The 22,167-nt window shown below is 58.6% G+C and overlaps 1 protein-coding gene across 11 annotated transcripts in view; it reads right to left on the reverse strand.

Moving 5' to 3' along the window:
• The window catches only part of MAD1L1 (mitotic arrest deficient 1 like 1), a 380,571-nt gene that overhangs the window by 99,517 nt on the left and 258,887 nt on the right, over window positions 1–22,167 (reverse strand). For 9 of the 11 annotated variants that reach the window (XM_089895520.1, XM_089895515.1, XM_089895514.1 and 6 more), the window contains one exon: window positions 19,509–19,716. The exons of 1 other annotated variant lie outside the window; for it this stretch is intronic. In XM_089895520.1, the coding sequence (XP_089751646.1) occupies window positions 19,509–19,716 (208 nt within the window). Of the gene's footprint in view, window positions 1–5,320; window positions 11,330–19,508; window positions 19,717–22,167 lie in introns of those variants that run through there. One more of the 11 variants, XM_089895516.1, reaches the window with a different exon arrangement.

Here is a 22,167-nt window from a genome sequence, read left to right on the forward strand (position 1 = left end):
CTGGGCTGGAAATTGCACGTTTCACACGAGAGAGGAGACGCTAGCCCTGGAATTACATGCAGATGAGCCGCGCGTGCCCACCGCCAGGCCTCCTGGCAGACGGCCGCCCTGGAAAGCACGGTGCCGGCTTTCAGACAGAGATCTCTGTGTGATTAACTGCTCACTCGCGCAAGCAGCTTGTCACCTTGCACAGAAACGATCTGAAAAGACACCAGCAATTACGGCCCACCAGATTATGGGGTGGGAGAGTCCCGCAGTGACAGGCGGGCGCCGATGTGACACCACGTTCTCAGAAGACTCCCTCCCCCACTGCTGAGACACAGCAGCTGAGGCCCCAGAGGACGGCCCCTCCCCCCGCCTCGCTGGCTCTTTCGGGAGTGGAGGACCAGCTGGGCCTGGATGCAAGGTCACAGCCTGGTGCCCACCTGGACTCAGAACATCCCCGAGTGGGGCACAGACGTGGGGAAAGGCCCAGAGGAGGCCAGTGCCTGGCTTGATGCCACCCAGCCAGAGAGCAGAGACAAGCTGGATTTCAAGCCGGGCCTTCAGGTTGGGACCGGCCCCCAAAGGCCCCCGGGCAGCGCCAGCACTGCTGTGAGAAACCGCCCTGAACACTGGGCACCACCTCGGTCACAAAGGCTGGCCTCCTGCCCAGGCCACCAGCAGGGCCCTGGGTAGCCCCGTGTTTGGTATCTTCATGGAACTCACTACCCTCTGACGTTACTTATGCACCTGCTTGGGTGCTGACCACACATTTCTCCCGACTGAAGCACCCCGACAAGGGCGGTGACCTGGGCTGCATGGCTTATGGCTGCCTGGGCGGCAGGAATGGGAGACGCTCATCCAGTGCGGACGTGACTCACTCTGCATGCACTTGCTGGTCTTAGGCTTTGGGATGACCCTATGAAATTATCACCACGTGTGTCCCCACTTCACGGATGGGGAAACTGAGGCTCAGGCCGTCAAAGGCAAACCACCTGAAGCTGCGCTCATACGCTCACACGTGTGTACTCACACATGCACACGTGCGCACGCACACGCATCCACACATGTTCACACACATGCCGGAGCCAGAAACCACCCAGAGGAGAGGCACACGACAGCTACGGTGCATCACAGACCCCGAGATGGAACCAGAGAACCCTGCTGTTGAACACGTGGCCGACAACTTCCACGTGCCCCTGCAGGGGGGCTGCCAGGGGCTACCTGGGCAGAGGCGGAGGTTTCTGGTGAGCAGGAACCTACGTGGGGCCCCGGCCTGCTGGCTCGGGGTGGGGATGGAGCACAGGGACGCATGTCTGCGGGAGGCTCTGGCGCTCGCTCCACTCTGCGTGCCGCATGTATTATTAATTCCTGACAGTGGGCTCACACAAAACTAATTCCCTGGAAGGCGAGCTCCCTCTCAGAGAGGGAACCTTTTCAGAGCTCATCTTTTATTGACTGAGTCATTTTCGAGTCAATCTGTCTGCTTTCGGCAAGACAAGAGTTTTACATCTTCTCTTTCCCTCCTTTGGAGATGTGGCAGTCTATTAAAGCCTGCTAACGTGTGCAGCTAGGCCTCAGATCCGAACTGGGATGACTTCCTCGGATGGCAGGAGATAAAGGAAGAGGACCTCAGGAGCCGCTCGGCCGTGGGATCTGGAAGGAGGGGAGGCCGGGGCGCGCGGGGACAGGGCAGGCAGCCCCGAGGGATCCGGAGGGGCAAGGATGCAGGCTTCCCGGCAGAGCCAGGCCTGGAACGTCTCCCAGGAAGACAGGGTCCAGGATGGGGAGTGAATCAACGAAAAGTGCCTGGGCTCTGCCCGTAAGAAGTAACGTGCCAGACGCACACGCCCGGCCTGGAGGGCGCAGAAGGAGGTTCCCGGGGTGGTTCACACTTCACCATCAAGGACAGGGGGGCCCTCCTGCCGCTCTCCGGCCTGACAGCGGCCCTGGTGTCCCAGCACACAGGGCCCCATTTCATAATTCACAACTGCCCAGCGTAGCAGGCGGTGCAGGCTCAGGGGCAGCCTCTGCCCGAGGAGGAAGCCGAGGCTCAGAGACATCAAGTGGCTTGCCTGAGGACACACAGCTCTTGCTGGCGGAGCCAGGACCAGAAGCCAGGTTGTGTGAATTCCGCTCCTGGGGTAGGGCGTGGGCCTTTGCCCGACAACTAACCCTGTGACAGCCCGTGGCTCCCCCACCGGAATTCAGAAGATGCCGCCAGTGCAGCCACCCCGCCCACCCCCCGTCTTCTCCTTCCACCTTTGCCCAGTTCCCACCTCTATAGAGGCGACCCCCGACCACGAAGAGCCACGGCCTCACCAGCACCCACAAACATCCAGCACAGCAAGGTGAGGGGGGAGGGAGATCCTGCCGGGGGCCCCCCCAAGGCCAGCAGGGCCCCCCTGTAGATCCCCCCCCGGGCCAGAATCAGCAGGAAACGGGCTCTCCCCAGAGCCTCTGGGAGGGCCACAGCCCTGTCGGTTTTAGCCCAGTGAGACTTCAGACCCCAGAACCGTCAGATGACACGTCTGTGTTGCTTCAAGCCACGCAGTGTGTGGTGACTTGTCATGGTGGCCGTAGGGCGCTGCTGACCTGGGAGGCTTGGGACAGCCAGACCTCTGAGATTCTGGGGCCGTGCTTTCCCAGCCAGCAGCAACAAATGATGGGAGCAGCCCCGGCACCGGAACTTTAGGAACAGCTGCTGGTCACCCCATGGCGCACCGTGTACCCGGCAGTGCTCGGCCAGTCACCCCAGGGTGTCCCGGGTACTGGGCAGCACTCTAGCCTCAGAGGACACAGTCTGGACAAACAGGTAAAAACCTAGCCCTGATGGAAATTACATTCCAACCAGGGACACAGATAAAAACAATGTAAAGAAGTAAGACAGGCGGTAATCCAAAGGCGGTAAGCACCATGGAGAACAAGAAAGCCAGCAGAGGGGCAGCCATGCGGACAAGCCAGGGGCACCTCACCCACAAGGGGAGCCAGGGAGTGCACGCGGGGCTGCCCAGGAGAGGAACAGCGAGTGCAAAGGTCCTGAGGCGGGACTGTGCTTGGACCGTCCAAGAAAAGCAAGGGAGGCCCCCGACCCAGGACCGTACCTGGAGATGCAAACAGTCTCCAAAAACAACAGTGAGGTTGGGGGCCTCACGCCGTCAAGGCGGCAGGTATTGGCATAGACGCAGCAGATGGGCCGCGTGGCAGAGACTCTAGACCGAAGCTGAGCCCGGCGACTGATTCTCAAAGCGACCACCGGACACCTGGGTGGGAAGATGAGCCCTGCCCCTCACAACACGTGCGCGAACTCACTGACGGGACCGTAGGTCTTCACGTAAGAGCCTCTAGGAGAAGGCAAGAGATGACAGCCTCACGGGAAGCAAAGATCTCTCAGGGCAAACAAAGCACTAAGCACAGAAGAAAAAACGGACAGATCAGGCTTCATCAAAATAAAAAACCTGTGCGTATCGAAAGGCAGCATTAAGAAAATGATGAGAAGAAAACAATCTACTTGGAAAATGGGCCAAAGATTCACACAGACATTTCACCAGGGAAGACGCACAGATGGCTGGTGAGCGGGTGAAAACGTGCGGGGCGTCACCAGTCTCTAGGGAAACGCGGCCACACCGAGATGCCACTTCACACCCATGACAACGCTCTAATCAGAGTCGGGGAGGAACGGACGTTAGGAAGGACAGAGCACTCAGGACACGCACGTGGGGCACGCAAAACGGCACAGCCACCTTGGAAGACCACTCGACAGTTTCTCAGAGTTAAACCCAAATCTACCACAGAATCCAGCAACTCCGCGCCACCCAAGAGGAAAGTAAACCTACGACCACACACAGACTCGGATCCCAATGTTCACAGCAGCCCAGGAGTGGGAACAACCAACGTGGGCACCAGCTGACTAGGGACACACAGCACGGCGCACGTATGCAGAGGAGCGCTGCCCATGACACGCAGGAATGAAGCGACAGGGAGGACCAGGCGGTGGGGCCAGACACAGACGCCGTGTGCTGCGGGACCCCCTTTCTGTGACGTGTCCAGAAAGGACCCACCCACAGACAGAAGGCGGGTCAGCGGCTGATACGGCTGCAGGGGGAGCAGACACCGACTGCGAACGGGAAAAGGGGTCCTTCTGGGCTGACAGAAATGTTCCAAAGTTAGATTGCAGGGACGGCTGCACAACACGGTCCACTTACTAAAAGTAACCGTACATGTAAAACAGGTGAAGATTGGGAGTTTAGGTTTTCTTTCTTTCTTTTTCTTTTTTCTTTTAGAGACTATTAGAGGAGTGTTAGGTTCACAGCAAAACTGAGCAGAAGCTACAAAGATTTCCCCCAAACCAACACACAGGCCTCCCAGCAGAAGGGGTGCATTTGTCACAGCGGATGAACCTACCCTGACTCAGCACAAATCACCCCGGTCCACAGCTGACATTACTGCTCTCCCTGGGTGTTGTACCGCCTATGGGTTTGGACAGACGTGTAACGCATGTACTCACCACCACGTCACACAGAACAGCTGCACTGCCCTAGAATGCCCCTGCGCTCCACCTGCCCACCCCTCCCCCAGCCCCGGGCCACCACTCACCTCCCTCCTGCCTCCACAGCTCTGCCCCCTCCAGACCGTCACATAGCTGCAATCATACCAGATCGGCTTCTTTCGCTTAGTGACGTGCGTGTAAGTTTCCTCCATCTTCTTCATAGCTTGACAGCTCCTTTCTTTTTAGCGAGAATAACATTCTATTGCCTGGATGGGCCGCAGTTTATTTTAGCTGGTCACCTACTGAAGGCCACCTCGGTTGCTTCCAGGTTTTCGTGTGGACACCTAAGTTTTCCGCTCCTTTGGGTAAATGCTATGGAGAGTGACTGCTGGATCATATGGTAGTTTGGTAAGAAACCACCAAGCTGGCGCCCAAAGTGGCGGTGCCATTCTGCATCCCCACCAGCCACGGATGAGGGTCCCTGGCACTCCACACCCTCGCCAGCCTTTGCTGTTGTCACCGTCTGGATCTGGGCCGTTCTGACTGGTGTGTGTGCGGGATCTCACTGTAGTCTGGGGAGTTCAGTTCCCAACGCGCTAATTCTGCGATGCCCAAGGGACACCAAGCGGGGGGTGTCACGCTGAGAGCTGGGAGCCCGACAGGGACGCACGGGGACCCCACTGGCGCTGCAGACACAGCTCTTCTCTAGACGGAGGCCCAGTGGGGCCGCTTCTGCCGGGGACGCTCCCACCCGCCGGTCTCCTGAGCGGGCGGCCTTGCCCCGGCCGCTGTCTCTGTCCCCGAAGCGGTGGAGAGGAGGGCTGGGTGGGGCCCGGGCCCGCCCCCGCCCCCGCCCCCGCCCCTTCCTCTGCTGACTGCCTGCAAACCCGGAGATTAAATTACACGGCTTCTTTACAACTCCAATTAAACGCCTAATTGATGGTGCTGCCCTTTATTACCTGACACCAGAGAATAAACAAACAGTGTGAAGAGGGAATGGCCAGGGACACAGTGATTAAAATGCCAACCGGTTTGCAACAAAGCGCACTGTCTGGAAGCAGCCGAGGAGGGGGCTCGCCCTGGCGCCCCGGCCTCACACCCACACCAGCGGGCTGACCCGGGCTCACCTTCCCCTCTCATTTCCTCTCTGGGGCTACAGGGGCTCTGAGGACATCGGCGTGGCCTCGAGGCTGGTCCCGAACACGGCCCCCCACCTGCCCTGGGGCGTCTCGGGCTCTGCAGGAGACACGGCGCGGACGGTGCCAACCGCGCAGCAGCTCCAGGCACTCGAAGCCGCGGTGGCACTCCCTCAGGCCGACACGCCCCCGCTCTGACCCAGCCAGTGAGGACAGCGCCCCGCCCCTGGCCACGCTCAGGGGAGTCTGTGCAGACCCTCTCTCCCCTCTGGCTCGCGGGCCCGTGGCACTGAGGAGGGACGTGCCCTGCCCAGGCGGTCCAAGACCTCCGCCGCCCGGGCCACCTGGCGACGTCCATCCTCGGCTTCCACGGTCTTCTCTGGGGCTCAGGTCCCGTCTCCGAAGTGGACGCTTTAGCCTGAGCCGCCAGTCACCTTCTGTGACTGAGTCGGGGCAGCTGCCAGACCAAGGACTCTCGGGCCATTCCTGTCTCTCCAGACAGAGGAGATTCTGCCTGACAGGCTCCTGCGCGGCCGGGCCGATGGGGCTGGAGGATGGCAGCTGTCACCATCGTCACTGCTCCCCGTGGGCTCTGTGCTCCGGGGATGCAGTCACGATGGCCTGGAAGGGTGACCAGCCTCAGCTCAGAGCCGAGGGGGCTGAGTGGGGGCAGACGCTGGCCCCGGTCACACAGCGGGGCCTGCAGCGGGTGTTCTGGGAGCGAGCGTGGCCGGTTCTGCCTCTCACCAGCCGAGACTCGGGACCTGCGAAGCCAGGACAGCTGCCAGGACGGCAGCTCCTCCCTCACCGGCTCAAGAGGTCCTTTCCTCTGGGACTAAAAATTCACTTAAATGAACAAAAAGAAATTCATGAAGCTAAGGGTTCCAACTACCCCAGGGGCTGGGAGCCTCCCTCACATTGTGTCCATCTATCTGTCTGTCTGTCCGCCCATCAATACCTTAGGGCCGGCGCTGGGTGAGGCGGGTATACAGCTGGACCACAGTCCCGCAGAGCAGCGCCCAGCGTCAGAGGGGTGTGCACCCGAGGCCCCCGCACTGCTCTTTCCTCACCCTGGCACCGAGGCCCCCCCTGCTGCTGACAGGTGGCCAACCTCCCCACGGGGACACGGGGTCGTGAGCCGTCTGGCAGGTGGGAAGCAGGGTTGGGGCAGAGCGATCTTGGATGCAGGGGTCGGGGGAGATCTGGACCCAGGGCCCCGAGTCCGGGCTGAAGGGCAGGGTCACGGGGACCTTGTTCAAAGGAGACATGAGGGGTTCTGTCTACACCAGGCAGATGGCGAAGGCTCTTTCCCCACTCCCCCTGCCGCACACGGCTGTGTACGGGAAGCAACGCAGAGGCGACCACGGGAGAACCCTGAGAGCGGGAGGAAGGTGGAGGGGCTTGGGACCTGGGGCGGGGAGAACAGCACCCAGAGCACCAGGGAGACTCACAGGCCCACCTGGTGGAGGAGGGAGGCCTGGATCCCATGTTTCCAGACCCAGCTCAGCAGCGGACGGTGGCCGGAGTGGGACTGGTGCCAGCAGAGGGGCTCGGAGCACCCCGACCCCTGGCCAAGAAGGGGGCCCTGCCTCGGGCCCCTCTTTGTTCCACAGGCCTGACGCTCCCCTCACCTACCCAGAGACACAGAATGCGACGAAGCTGAAAATTCGCCTACCAAAGTAATTTATACCTTTAATGCAATGTCAAGAAAAACCAAATCCTCACAGCTTTTTCTTGAACTCGACAAAGCACTTCTGAAATTCATTTAGAATAACAAACAGGTAAGAAAATCTAAATGAGGGGAAAATAGGGGAAATGCCATGTTCTACACCAGATACTCAAACATAATTTCACTTATAATTACTAAAAATATGGAACAGAAAAATGGAATAAAAAAACAGAAACCATGGAAACAGAGAGGGACACATTACAAACCTACAGGGCAAGGAACGATTATCTGATAAATGGCACTACAGCAACTGTTTACTGACCTGGGGACAAAATCAATTTAAATCTTGACCATACACCACGTACCAAAATAAGTTCCAAGTAGATTAGATTTTTAAATGTAAAACATAGCCAAAAATAAAAATCACAGAAGAAAATAGTACTATTTATCAAATCACTAAAGAACTTTCTAAGCTTAAATGGAATAGATGAGATTCCAAAATAAGTTAAAAGTTTCTACACAAAATCATCACCAAGAAGAAAGAGAAGTTAAGCTTCTCTGCAAACTGCATAAAAAAGGAGGTAAAGGAGCTCTGATCATGACGAGACCTTTCAGGAAAGAGGAAATAAAATATTTTTCCTTATTAGTAATTAAGTGAGGTGCCCTTTATATTAAAAGATTTTAAACATGCATTAACCCTGACACTTGGGGTGGACATTCTGCAAGGTTTAACCCAGGCGCCGACGTGTGTGACAGCCCAGCCCCCCGAGCATTTCTCTGCCACTGGCACCCCCCAGCCCAGCACCCCGGCCCAGTGGTCTGTCTCTGACTTTCTCCCTTCCCCGTCCAGCAGTCTGCCCGCAGAGCCCCGCACCCTGGGACCTCGGGGCTTCTCGCAGACCGTTTACGGAGACCAGCACGTTGGTCATTGGCTATTTCAATGCTGAGCAGCGGGGTGGGCGGCTGCACCAGGCGGGTGATCTGTTCACCGGTTAAAGCACATCTGCGTGCTTTACAGCTTTTGGTGACTATGAGTGATCCTGCTACAGAGTCACAGGCTCCAGGTCTGGGAAGGATGAAGAAAGGAAATCCACCCGGCCTTTCACAAAGGCACTGATCCACCTGGAGGGAAGCAGGGGACAGCCAATCGCTGGCCCAGAGACACAGAAGTACAGGCAGACTGAAGAAGCAGCAGAATCCCGAGCACGGTCGACACAGAGCCGACTTTCCTGTATTAACTGCAGTGCTGACCAGCTTGGGCAGAAAGGACGGCTTCATGATGGTGCATCCCTCACCCGTGAACGTGGTGTGTCTCTCCATTTATTTAGAAATCCTTTGACTTCTTAGTCAATGCTCTGTCGTTTTCAGTCTATAGCTCTTTTACGTGTTTTGTTAGAATTATACCTAGGAATTTCGTTTTGGGGAGAGTGAACAGGAATGGTACGATGTCTTAGATTTCAGTTTCCACATGTTCACTGCTAGTATATATCATATACATATTATACACACACATATCATATATAAAGTGAATTCAGCAAGGTTGCAGGACATAAGATCAATACACAAAAATCAATGCTGAACTCACTTCGTTAGTTTTGTTTTGTTTTGTTAACTTCTTGGGATTTTCTACGTAGACAAACATGGCATCTGCAAAGAGGAAAAGTTTTGCAGGCCCTTCCTTTCCTTACTGCTCTGTCTGGGACTTGTAGTACATCTAATCAGGGTGGTGAGAGTGGACATCTCTGCCTTATTTCCGACCTTAGGAGAAAAGCTCTGACTCTGACCGTAAGTGTGATGTCAGATGGAGGGTTTGTGGACGAGCTGCATCTGGTTGAGGAACTTCCCCTCTTTTCCCAGTTTGCTGGGTTTTTATCAGTATTGAATTTTGTCAAATGCTTTCACTCCACCAAGTGATCTGATCCTGCTGATCTGGTGGATTATATCAACTGACATTTGAAGGCTGAATCAGCCCTGCATTCCTGGAACAAACAAATAAATCCCTGTAGGTTTTGTTCTTTGTCTTGTCATTGATTTTGAAATTAGAGTAATATTGGCTTCATAAAAGGAGCTGAAAAGTGCTCTCTATTCAATTTTCTGGAAGAGACTGTATAAACTGGTGTTAATTCTTCTTTAACTGTTAGGTAGAGTTCACCAGTGAAGGCTGGTTTTTTGAAAGCTTTGTGATTGTGGATTCGATTTGCTCAATAGTTACAGGACCATTCAGAATATCTACTGCATATTGGGTGAGTTTTATAGTTTTGAGTGTCCTGAGGTGGTGGCGGTCGTTGTTTGGACCCTGGTTCCACTTGGTCTGGATGCAGAGAGAGTGGGGAGAAGCCCTGCTTTCTGGCCCGAGAGGGAAGTGGGAGGAGGCTGCTCTCCTGGCTGTGCTCATCCTGTCCTGTCCCGGCACCAGGTCATCTTGCGGAGGCGCAGCTGTGGCCGGACAGGTGCCAAGACCCCCGAGGGAGGACCCTCTCTCTATGCGCAGGGCTGTGGCCCCAGGAGAGGGGGGAGTCCCCACTGCCCTCCTCTCTGTCCCCCACTGGCGGTGGCCGTGGACACTGCTGCGGCCGTGGGAAGGGCCTGGCGGGGCAGGGACGTGAAGGCCTGAACGTCTGGCCAGGGGCCTGTGAAGGGGACCCTAGGGAACCGGGGAACGTTGGAGCTGAGGGAGGGAATTCCACGTTCCACTGTGCCACGCGGACCCCAAAAGGCACCTCTGAGCTGGGCGTGTGGGGGTCTGACCCTGAAGGGCCGTGAGGCCTGGACCGTGGGCCAGACCACTGCCCAGGACCCAACGGCTGAGAGGAGCACAGCAACGGCTCTGAAACTGAACTGACAGAAGCACAGCCCTTGGAAGGCGGCGGGAGCTGCTGACTGGCCCACCCGGCAGATGCCTGCTGAAACCCAGACCCACAGGATGTACGTTCTCCAGAACTTCACAAAGACCTGAAAATGTTCAAAATGTCCAGGACACAATTCAAAACCAAGCAGCATATGAAAAACCAGGAGAACGCAGACCTGCTGGGAAGAACCCAGCCAACGGGCACCGACCCCAGGTGACAGAGACGCTGGGACCCTCAGGCGCCTGGGGCAGGGTGGGGAGAGCGGCTACGAGACGTCCTCGGTCTCCCCGGAAGTGGCACTGCCCGACACTGGGCTGCAGAATCCTGTCCAACCCTGACCCGTGATGTCCGTCGCGTCCGTCACACCACACACTGACCCCCAGCTGGGGGCCCGTGTGTCACCATCACCCACACCTACTGTCCGACTTGATGCATGCTTCCGTCAAGCTCTCTTTTTCACACAGAAAGGAAGTGATCTGAACGATTACAGATTCTCATCAAAAACCATGGAGGCCAGAGGCAGAGAAAAGAGAAAACCGCTGACCCAGAACTCCATACACAGCAGATACCCTCCAGGAGGAAGGGCAAGATGAAGACGCTGTCACACAAAGGGGAACCACGAGAGTATGTTTCCAGAACACTTGCCCTAAAAGAAATGCCAGGGAAGCTCTTCCAGCAAAAGGAAATGATACCAGAGGAAAACTTGTTATTTCAGGAATGAAGAAAGAGCGACAGCAATTCTGAATGACTAGATAAAAATCATGAACTGTTTCTTTCCCCATGTGTTCTTTAAAATATGAATGACAATTAAAATCAATAATTATAACATTTTACAGTGGGTACATACAAACGAGCATTACTACAAGGGGGAGGGGGCGTGGGAGACCTGTGTTGTGATAAGACCCTGACACTCCAGGATCTTACCATCCGCAAGTGGAAAAATGTTAATTATTAAGTGCACTGTGGAAAGTTAGGCACGCGTATTGTAACCCCTAGAGAAGTCACTTCCAAAGGCCTCTAGGGCTCCCCTGGTGGCACAGTGGTTGGGGGTCCGCTTGCCGATGCAGGCAGGGCTCGTGCCCCCGTCCGGGAGGATCCCACATGCCGCGGAGCAGCTGGGCCCGTGAGCCATGGCCGCTGGGCCTGCATGTCCGGAGCCTGTGCTCTGCAGTGGGAGAGGCCACGACAGTGAGAGGCCCGCGTACTGCAAAAAAAGAAGAAAAAAAAAAGCATCTAGAAACATAATTAAAAAACTAAGATAAATCAAAATGTAGTACTAAAAAATATTCAAATAATCTTAAAATAGGTAGAAATGAGAAAATGGGAATAAAATACAGAGAAGGCAAACAGAACTAATCGTAAAATGGTAGGCCTAAATCCAAACGTATGCAGAAATTATATTAAATGTAAACTGTCTAAACGTACTTATCAAAAGACAGAATACACATCCCTACCAGGTCCACATGGGACATCTGGTGGTTCACAAGTCTTGGCCACCAAACAAATCTTAAATTAAAAAAAAATTCGAGGGATTTCCCTGGTGGCGCAGTGGCTACGAATCTGCCTGCCAAGGCAGGGGACACAGGTTTGATCCCCGGTCTGGGAAGATCCCACATGCCGCGGAGCAACTAAGCCTGTATGCCACAACTACTGAGCCTGCGCTCTAGAGCCCGTGAGCCACAACTACTGAGCCATTGGGCCACAACTACTGAAGCCCTTGTGCCTAGAGCCCATGCTCCACAACAAGAGAAGCCACAGCAACGAGAAGCCCGCACACCACAACGAAGAGTAGCCTGTGTGTAGCAACAAAGACCCAACGCAGCCAAAAATAAATAATTTAAAAAACGTTTGCTCTGAGAAAGACACTGTCAGGAAATGAAGCTCCCCAAACTCGAGCCAAAGACAACAATCCAACAAAAAATGGGCAAAAACCTGAAGAGACTCCACCCACCCAGGGGGATACAGGAGTGGCTAACACGCGACAAAAGATGCCCCACATCTCACCCGTCAGGGAAACGCCAGTTACAACGGGGTGGACTCCACTGCACACACCTCAGGACGACGAAGGGCCCCGGGCTGGTGCCGCCGCGGAGCCCCACCCCCGGTGCCCGCCCTGAAGAAACGCGCTAGTGCTCACAGGAACACGCACAGTTACTTCCTGTCTTTGGTTTTCAGGTTTGCTAACGGTGTCTGGCTGCATCTGACCCATGCTCTTGTGGGCTCAGGTTCCGACATCAGCTCGGTGGGAAGCCTCTGCAGTGCTTTTTAAGATCCACCCGGCACGTGCGGCTCGGGCTGGCCAGACAACGGTGCCTCAAGGACCCCAGCAGGCCTCCCCACCACCTGCTGCAAGGCCGGGAGGTGACGGGTGCGGATGGCAACGCTGTTCTGCTGGGGCGAGCAGGGAAGGGAGGAAGCCTGAGACCCAGGCACGCCTGCTGCTCCCGGTAACCCACCCGGGAACGGGCCGGGGCTCGATTCCCGATTCTCGCCTCTGCCTCCTACTTTCCCGGTCTTCCCGCCTGTTCAGCGGCGGTCCCTCCAGCGGAGGACGACGAGCTGGGGAAAGCACAGGGCAGGACTCCTCTCGCTGCGGGCTGGGGGCTCTCAGCTGCTCCCCAAAGGCTTGAAGTGGCCAGAGGCCAGCACCACAGCTCTCGGATCTACGTTACAGCCACCTCTAAGCCTCGGGCAGCCAGACCGGGGGCCACAGCAAACCCCGAGTCCATCACCTCGTGTCGGGCGCCGAGCCACGTGGAGCCTCAGCGCCCTCACCAGTGACCCGCAGCTGTCTGGACCTCCTTGCTCCCCGTGACGCCTTCCCGAGCGAGTGTCAATCCAGTATGGCCTGCTCCCGCCAGGTGCCCCCTCCCGCCCCGTGCCTCCCTGCAAACACAATCCCCACACCCAGGGCCTGCTCTGAGGCAGCCTCGTTCCCGTGGCTCTTCCCTTGCTGATGTCCAGCTGGCCCCTGCATGGCTTCCGGCTTGGGAAGCAGGTGCTACGGCTTCCGGAGCCTCAGCGAGTCCGCGCTATCTCCCCAGCTGCCATCACACCTGCACTCACGGAGGCCCGGGGGACAGCAGCGACTCAGAGAAGCCCGCCCGCCACGCCCCACATCTGGAGAGCCCAGCTGGCCCTCGCACCGGCTGAAGCGGGAAGGGGGTGAGCCCCCGTCTGGAGAGAGCAGCAGAACCAAGATGAAGCCCAGGCAGCGCAGCTGCTGCAGGGGCGCCCTCCCCACTGGGCAGAACGGACGGGCTCCAGGGAGGAGCCTCGGCGTCCCTCCTCCAGGGACCTCTCGGGATCAGCTGCGCCGCACAGTCAGGCAGAGACAATTTTGAACGCCTCCCATGTGTTGCTCTGACAAGATTTTTTTTTTTTTTTTTTTTTTTTTTGCGGTACGCAGGCCTCTCACTGCTGTGGCTTCTCCCGCTGCGGAGCACAGGCTCCAGATGCGCAGGCCCAGCGGCCATAGCCCACGGGCCCAGCCGCTCCACGGCATGTGGGATCCTCCCGGACCGGGGCATGAACCCGCGTCCCCCACATCGGCAGGCGGACTCTCAACCACTGCGCCACCAGGGAAGCCCAAGATTAGATTATTTTAACGTTAATTCTTTACCTAATTAAACCGCAATGAACAATCTCTCCGGCCCAGGCTGGGTAAGGTGTGGGGTCATGCAAGGAGCACAGCCAATGCTGGGGGCTGAGGTTTCAGGCTCCTGCCAGCCAAGGGCGGGGCCTTGGTAGGGGTTCTTCAGCGACTCCTTTGTCAAAGGTCCAGGAACGCCCGGAGACAAGCATCCCCTGCGTGTCGGAACGCAGTCACCTGAGGCTGGGCACCCTCCATCCCCAGCGCCCGGAGCAGCTCCTGGTGTGGTGACGGCGAGCCCGGAAGTCCTTAGGAGACGGGGGCACCCTGTGTTGCTGGTCCGCTCCGTCCCGGCCACCCAGCTCCGTGCTTGCGCCACTGCAGAGAGCACGCCCACCCACACGAGCCCCGGGGGCCTGCTGCAGGCCCAGCTCGAAGGCCACGCTGTGTGCACGGCAGACAGGACCCGTCCAGAGGTGGGGCAGGCTGGCCCGTGAGGCCCACAGGGGAAAGCGGGCAGTGCATGTGGGGCGGGGCCTTGGCTGGTGCCCTACTCCGCAGGACGCGCTTTGGAGGCCGGGGCCTCCACGTGCTGACATTTCTTTCTACGGTTGGAGGCAGGTCACGGCTCAGAGCCCGGCAGCCTGGCCCCGCTGCTGGAGCCCTGGGTACCGAGGCAGATGCGGGGGGCCCGGGGAGGGAGTTTGCCAAACTGTGCCTCTGCCTGGCAAGGCAGAAATAGACACATGTGGCCTCGCCTCCACAGAGGCCAGCACCTAATCACCGTGCTCAGTCCACAGGCCAGCCACCCATTCGGCTATGGCAGCGCCACCGGCATCTGTCTCCTGGGTGCTTAAGAGACACCAGCGAGGCACCTGGCCGCTCTCATGGCTCCCCGGGGGCGGGGCTGACCCTGGGCTGTGAGGAGTGGCCAGCGCCCTGAGCCTCAGCTGCTCCACTGGCCGACAGAAGGAGCGTGCGGCTGGCCTGAGAGCGCGGACGGAGGGCCACAGGGTGTCTGCAAGAGCTGGACACCCCCTGGAGCAAGGCCGTGGGTGACTGCAGGCTACGAACACGGTGGTGGGGCTCCCTTGCCCACGTGGCTTCAGCGGGGACGCTCCCCCGAGGATCCCGAGAGCTGACCTGGCCACCCTCCTCTTGGTCCCATGAGGAGGGAAGTGGGGTGACCGAATGACTCCTCCTTTCCCGCCCACACTCTGGTGGGCCGCCAGCCCGCTGGGTCCAGCCCAGGACGTGTCAGCACAGGGCACCCTCCACTCTGCCGCCCTGGCCCCACTGGGTCCACGCAGCTCCTAAACGAGGCTCAGGCTGCCGTTCTCAGCTCTGCTGCCCCATCTCCGTCACAGGACCAGCCCAAGCCTCTGTGGAGCTGGCACTCGCCAGGCCGTCACACGACTGCCCTGGGCTTTGTTTTAAGCTTTACGCTTTAATTTTATTCCCACGTGTGTGGTTTAGAGCCCAGTCACGCCCAGTAGGTCCTCTCCTCCTCCGGCCAACGACTCCGATTACCTTGGTGTTAAGTGGCTGAGCCCCTGCCGGCTCACACGTGCCCCTCCTCCCGTCATCATCCTCCCAGGACCCAGGACTGTTAGGATGGTAGGTGCTGCTGGAGCTGGGCTGTAGCAGACGAGGATTCCTTGCTGGTTCCTGCACAGCGTCCTGTCCTCCTCGGAGCTGACGCTGTCCTGTCTTCCGTTCGCTGACTTTGCTGTGCACCCATCGCTAATGCAGCCGAACCTCTTTGCTGACCCACGTGGGAGCTTCCTAACCCCATGGTGGCAGCAGATGTAAACAGGAGATGTGAGATGGGTGCCCCGGGCAGGGCGGCGGCTCCGTGCAGCCAGGGCAGCGGGCCCAGGGGCATGGGGCACGCGGCATGGCAAGGCCTGGGCCACAATGCCCCCTGAGACACGGGCCAGTTACGTCCTGACGACCCCTTGGCCTGAAAGAGGCCCAGAGCCTCTGACCCGCTCCAGCCAGGGCTTGCTCCTCCCCCACGTGTGTCCCAGGCTGGCGTCTCGGGCTCTCTGCGCTTCGTCTCCACTGCTGGTCTGCTCGCTCTGCTGGGCGCGTCCTCTGACAGCCTCCTGAGATGGGGCGCACGGTGAGCTTTTCCAGGCTTGCTGGAGCGCGGGCGCCGGGCCGGGGCTGCCGCCGGGCTTCTCTGGGAATCTGAAGCAGTGCCCACGGCTTTCCAGCACCAGGGCTGCTGCTGAGAAGGAAGCTCTTCTGATCCCTGGCCTTTGACAAGTGACCCGCTTTTCCCCTGGGGGGGCCCTTTCATCCACCCACACGGAAACGGCCTCATCGCCACACGGTGCCAGTGCGACCTGCGACCCCGCCGCTCCTGCAGCCCTGCGACTCGGCGGACCTCGCGGACCGGGCGGCTCCTCGCGTTTCCTCAGCTTTTTTCTCCTGCTTTCCAGCTCGTCGCCTTGTTCTTCTACTTTTCAGATAAACCTTCTAAATTTTATCTCATAAATCTGCTGTTTAGATTTTCATTTAACTCTTGGGTATTTCTAACTTCCAGAAGTTTGTTGGTTTTCATTTTGAAAAAATTTGCAGTCTCTTGCTTGTGCTTTGCTGTTGGAAGTCCGTCCTCGTCTCTCTGAGGATGCAGTGTTTTGGAGGTTCCCTGCACTCTGGCGGCCTGCGCCCTCCAGGTGCGTTTTTCTACTTGTTGCTCTGGCTCCCTGGTCACAACCAGCAGTGGGTTCTCCTGGCCTATCAGCTCAGCCCAGGGTCCGGCCGGCTGCCTCCGGGGTCAGTGCTTTCGGGTCTCCTCCGGAGCTGGTTAGGCTCCACAGGGCAAAAGGGGTGGGCGGGGGCGTCTGGGCATCCACCAGCCTCATCCCTCGGCTCCACTGCCGGCTCTCGTCCTGGATGGGCCCTGTCCACACCGTCTCCGGAGCCGCAGCTCACAGACATGGGGGAGGACGTGGGCTGCCCCGGAACCCCGCGAGTTCTCACCCCGCAGGCCTGAGACGGCACCCGAGGACCTGCATGGCCCACATGTTCCTGGGGCGCCTATTGCCCGCCTGGGAACCACCCCTTGGGAACGGCTGCTCCAGGAGAAGAAACCGCTGTGCCGACTTCCATTTCTCACTTCTGCTGGGAGAGAGGCCACGGCCCACCACGCAGAGTTGGGTGAAGGTCTGGGAACCTTCCTGCCCCTTGATCACACCCCCAAGCAAGCTTAGCCGGCCACGCCCCTCCCCCAGCACCCCTCGCTGCCCTGGGCCTTTGGGGAGGTTTGTGGCGTAAGTCAGCGCACAGCTGCTTAGATTCCATCTTCCTGAGCTTGGTGGTCACCATTAGACCACCCGCCCACCGACTGTCCGGATCCCAAAGGTTCGCCGTTGTCTCTCTTGCTGTGGGGCCTCAAGGAGGACGGTCCGACTGGCCGTCTCTGCCTGGAAGCCCAAAGCGTTTGTGGGCACGTGTCACGGCGCCCTTGTGAGGCTCTGAGCAGCTGTGTCCCCAGAGCTGAGCACAGAGCCACTGGTCGGAAGGAGTGACAGACCTCACTGGGTAAATGATCTGTCGCGTTAGACGGTACGAGTCCTTTCAGAGAGTAAAGAGCCACCTCGAGGTGCCCGCGTCTGCATTTTCAGCTTGTGAATTTGTCAAGGACACACAGGCCGCTCGAGAAGAGGTGCTGGAGCCGTGGCTGGAAGGAACACGGGGAGAACCAGTAATGCGGGCCTGGAAACCACAGCTTGGCCGCCCACTTGCTGAGGACCCTGTAAGAGGCCTCTCCTGGCTTTCACCGGGGAGGGCGGGATGCCGGCCACCCGCCCCCACCCCCCACCCCCACGGCAGTCTTTGTGGCTGAGCCGGGGTTTGGCCGCAGAACGGCCACGGGGGCACCTGGGCAGCCGACACCGCCAGTCCGAGCGGCATGGGGGGCTCTGTTTCTGCCCCAGGGACGGAAGGCCTGTGCTTTCCAGGCCGGGATGCCAGGACCCTCTCCGTCTGGCTGCTGCCGATGAAAAGTGCAAAGTGAGGAGTTTGTGTAGGAGCGCCAGCTGAAAGGCCAGGAGAGCAAAGCAGCACCTCAAGGGGGGCACGAGGGGGTCCTGAGCTCTGGGGACCTCGCACTGCGGCAGTAACCGTCTCTGCTCCGACCTGCGGGAGGGAGAGAGCTCTGTCCTGGGCACGCCTCTGCACGTTTCTTGTCCTGGTCGTGTCTGGATGCTCTGATCCACAGAGCCAGCCCTGCACAGAGGCCACCGCCTCCTCTGAAGACAAGATGGGAGAGGCCGGCGCAAGGTGTGAACGGGCATGCGCGTGCGTGTCCGCAGAAGGGCGTGCACTTCACACGACACGTCTGTGCTCACCGTCCATAAGCCCAGCACGCGACCTCGGGAGAGCAACTGAAGGGCAGCTGCAATCCTGTAAAACCAAGAGGCGCAGAGTTCAGGTGGAAGATGGCAAACTGCACTGATTCTGCACCGTGGGGTCACAGCTGAAGCCACGACGGTGCACGATCCCCCTATCTCACAGAGGACACTGGGCCGAGGGTCCTGGGACCATGACGCGCTCAGGATGCCATGGGAAGGGGGACAAGACGGAGAAGGACGGAACAGCACCAGGGAGCAGGGATGGAGCGTGGCTCCCGCAGGACGGCCGGGCTCAGCCTGGCACTCGAGACCCTGCAGCTTCGACGCGGGTGGTGTAGGGAGCGCACAGCTGGGGCTCAAACTCAGGCCTGGCTGACTGAGCGCTTGGCCTCGCAGAGCCTCTGTGCACCAGGTGCTGAGGGCGGCCTCCCACCTCCACGGTCTCACGGGGTGGTGACCGCTGACCTCAGGCACTTCGAGAAAGGCTGGTTCCACGCAAGGTAGACGGTGGAAGCAGATGGGCCGGAGGAGGGCTACATCTACGACCCTGGCAACGGGCGACGCACAGACCCTTGCTCCACACAAGAGGACGGCTGCACCCACTTCCCAACTCCAACCGCAGTGGGCACGCAGGAAGAGATGACAAACATGGGAAGGGGAAGTGGGGAAGGGCTTCCCAGCGGAAAAGCCACTCAGAAATGCACGTGGCGAATGGCAAGAAAACAGCAGCCTGGCCCTCTCGACGCAGACGCCTGCAGACATCACTGAAGGGGCAGCGAGCAGAGCCCTCCTCCCAGCCACCCGTGGGCAGTAGCGCTGGGCACCCTCCAACAGCACAGAGAGGCCGCAGGTGCCCCCTGGGCCCCAGCCTCCCCATGGGGCCAGACTGGGTGACCCCTGGGAAAATGGAGCCTCCAGAGGGTCCCCTCCCTCCTTGGCACTGATGGACTGGCCTCTCTCTGCACTAGGGCGGGACCTGGTGACCACGGCGTGCCGGGGACAGGCTCAGCGGTCACTGCACTGCCCTGGAGAGACGAGCTGCGAGGTCAGAGGCTGTGGCCCTGAGTTAGAACTGCAGAGCAGGCGAGACCCGCGTGACAGAAAAGGCAGCTTCCTGGGTTCCTCACAGGCCCCTGCGGACGGCTCGCTGGGTCCCTGAAATGTACTCAGATGGTGAAAGATGGCCCCCGCTTCCACGGAGTACTGGGTTTACTCACGATTAATGGCATGCGTATAAACTGCTAAACGATACTAACTTGTTTCAGGGGTCGGCAGGGCTCCAGCCATCGGATCCTCATCGCCTGTGTCACCTCCTGCCGCTCTGCAGGCCGGCGCCACCAAGCCTCCCGCACAGCCCCGGGGATGCCCACAGCCTAGCTGCCTGCACGGGGCTGGACAGACGGATGGACGGACGGACGGGGGCCTACCTGCCACCTCCCTGGATGAGGGCAGCCCCGCGGTGGCCTCCAGGTCGGGGGGGACGGCGCCGCCGGCCTCCAAGGCGTGGACCAGCTCCCGCAGCCGCGCGCACTCCTCACGCAGCCGCTGCCGGTCCTCGTGGAGCCGCTGCCTCGCCGCGCCGGCTGGGTTCAGGCTCAGGTGCAGCACCTTGGCTCTGCTCTGGTCGTAGTCCCCCTGCGGGACCACAGGCAGGAGGTCAGAGCCCCTCATGGAGCGAGAGCAAAGGGGAACCCGAGCCCGGCCTGTGGGGTCCCAGCCCCTCTCCCTGGGCTGTGGCCTCCATTAAACGGGGGAGAAAACAGAAAGCCCACCCAACCCATCTTTGGAGCATCGTCAGAACTCAGCACACGAGCCCCCTTCTCTGAGTCTCGTCAGGTACCAGCTACTGGGAGGAGGTCTCTTCAAAGTGCGGCGCTTTCAGACACCATCAGCAAACACCCCAACGCCTCTGGGTTCTCGCCAGCCTCTCGGCGACCCTCCTGTCTCACGGTCTTTAAGAGTGGGACCCATTTTTTAAGATTTAAAAACGAACAAAAAAACCCAACTTACTAAAACTGACGCTAAAGCAGAGTCCCCACATGCCTCACACGGTCCCGTTACTGACACGTGACATCAGCGCCGTGCATCTGTTACAGTTCGAAAGCTAACACTGACGTCAACCTAACTAAGCTCCCTACTTCCTCCACAACTCCTTAGTTCCCTCCAAATGCCCTTCTCTGTTCCCAGATCCGTCCTGCGGGACCCCACGGGACTTTTAGCTGTCCGATTTCCGCGGCTCCTCTGGGCTGGTGGTTTTCTGGGCTTTGTTTTGGGTGACCTTCAGAGTGTGGAGGATGCCGCTCGGGCGTCCTGAAGGTGCCCTGCTGTCGGGATGTGGCCGACACTTTCCTCACCGTTACCTGGGGTCAAGGATTAGGGGAGGAAGACCCCAGAGGTTAAGTACCTTCTCATCACACCGTGTGGAGGCTCCCCGCTACCAAGGTGACCCTGATCCCTGGCTGAAGTGCGGTTGTCCCCTTTGGACACACCCACACCTAAGGAGTCAGGGTTACGCTCCCTTCCAAGTTGACGAGACCCTCAGCTGTCTGCGGACACATCCCACCTCTCCCCCTCCCGGCTGGTAGGAGCCCGCCAGCCACAGGGGAGCAAGGCCAGCCCCGCAGAGCGTGAAGGGGGCCGGACACCAGGGGAGGCGTTTGATCAAGTGGGTGCTGAGTGGCCTGAAATCCACACGCAAAACCCAGGGCCCAGGGCAGCTGTGGCGACCTTGTGGGAGAGGCATCACCGCACGTTACAAACCTGCAGTGACCGAGGCAGGTGCTAAGGGCCAATGGGGAAAGGACGGTCTCCCCAGTACGTGCTGCAGGGTCAACTGGATGCCCACATGACCTTGACCTTGACCTCACACCACACAAACATCACTCCTGAGTGACAGCAAATCTACACGCAAAGGTTTTAGGAGAGAATATAGGGACGTCTTTGTGACCCGGGAGTAGGTGAAGGTTCTTAAACAAGGTTCAAAACGGGCTAAACAAGTGAAAGAAAAAATAAACTGGACTTATAAAAATTAAGAACTTCTATTTATCAAAAGAGTAAAAAGGGAACCAACAGAGTGGGAGATACATGAAACACATAAATCTGACAAAGGACTCACATCCAGAACATACAAAGAGCCCATACAAATAAGAAAAAGTCAGACAATTCAGTTTTTAAAATGGGCAAAAAAATGTGAACGGACACTTCACAAAAGAAGTTATCAAAGAGCCAGTAACACGTGAAAAGTTGCTCAAATTACTCACCAAAGAAACAGTGAAAACCTCAGTGAGATGCCCAGTCGACACCGAACAGATGAGGGTCCAGGGCCTGCAGACCCCATGCTCTCCGAGGGTGCAGGGTGCACCCACTTGGAGGAAACCCTTGGCAGGACCCTGGGATGAGCGAGTGCACGTCCCAGACCAGGAACTCAGAACCGTGACCCAACGCACCCAAATCACACGGGGGGGGGGTGTCCCCCACGGAGGACCGTGTGTCAGTGAGAGCGAAGGTCTGCACACAGGACGACGTGGGCAACCCTCTCACACAGAGCGGAACAGGCCAGCCAGACCTGGCGGACAGACACGGGGTGGCCGCTGACACCACAGGACGAGGTCGGGGCCAAAGGCAGAGCTGGGAGGGGACTCGGGTCTGTGCTGGTCTGGACGCTGGTGACCGAGTGCGGTCGGTGAGAGACACTCATTCCTGACATGTGTGCTTTCCCGTACGTACACCGTGTTACTCAATACGAAGTTTCCAGAATGTGCACCAAGTGAGTTCATGGGTGCTTCTAGGCACAGGTCAGCTCTGCCTCAGCTTTCCAGGCACGAGCATCAGTGAATCCCCCCGCCCCGCAAAGCTCACTGGCATCGGGTTTTGCCACCAAGAGTCACCCCAACAGATGAGAAGGGCCCAGGCGGTCAGCAAACAGACTACCACCGAGTAAACTCAGGAGGCGCCTCTGCTCCGCCCAGCTGCTGTCCCCACGGCTCAGCCCCGGGCGTCTGCCAGGAGGGGTAGCGCAGGTCGGAGGCTTCGGAGGTCAAGGTAGAGGCCAAGCCTCTTTGGCCTTCACTCCCTGGGCCTCCCAGG

Source organism: Delphinapterus leucas, chromosome 15 (assembly GCF_059928025.1).
Source record: "Delphinapterus leucas isolate spDelLeu-1000000601 "Yukka" chromosome 15, BTC_Dleu_Yukka2, whole genome shotgun sequence".
NCBI lineage: Eukaryota > Metazoa > Chordata > Mammalia > Artiodactyla > Monodontidae > Delphinapterus > Delphinapterus leucas.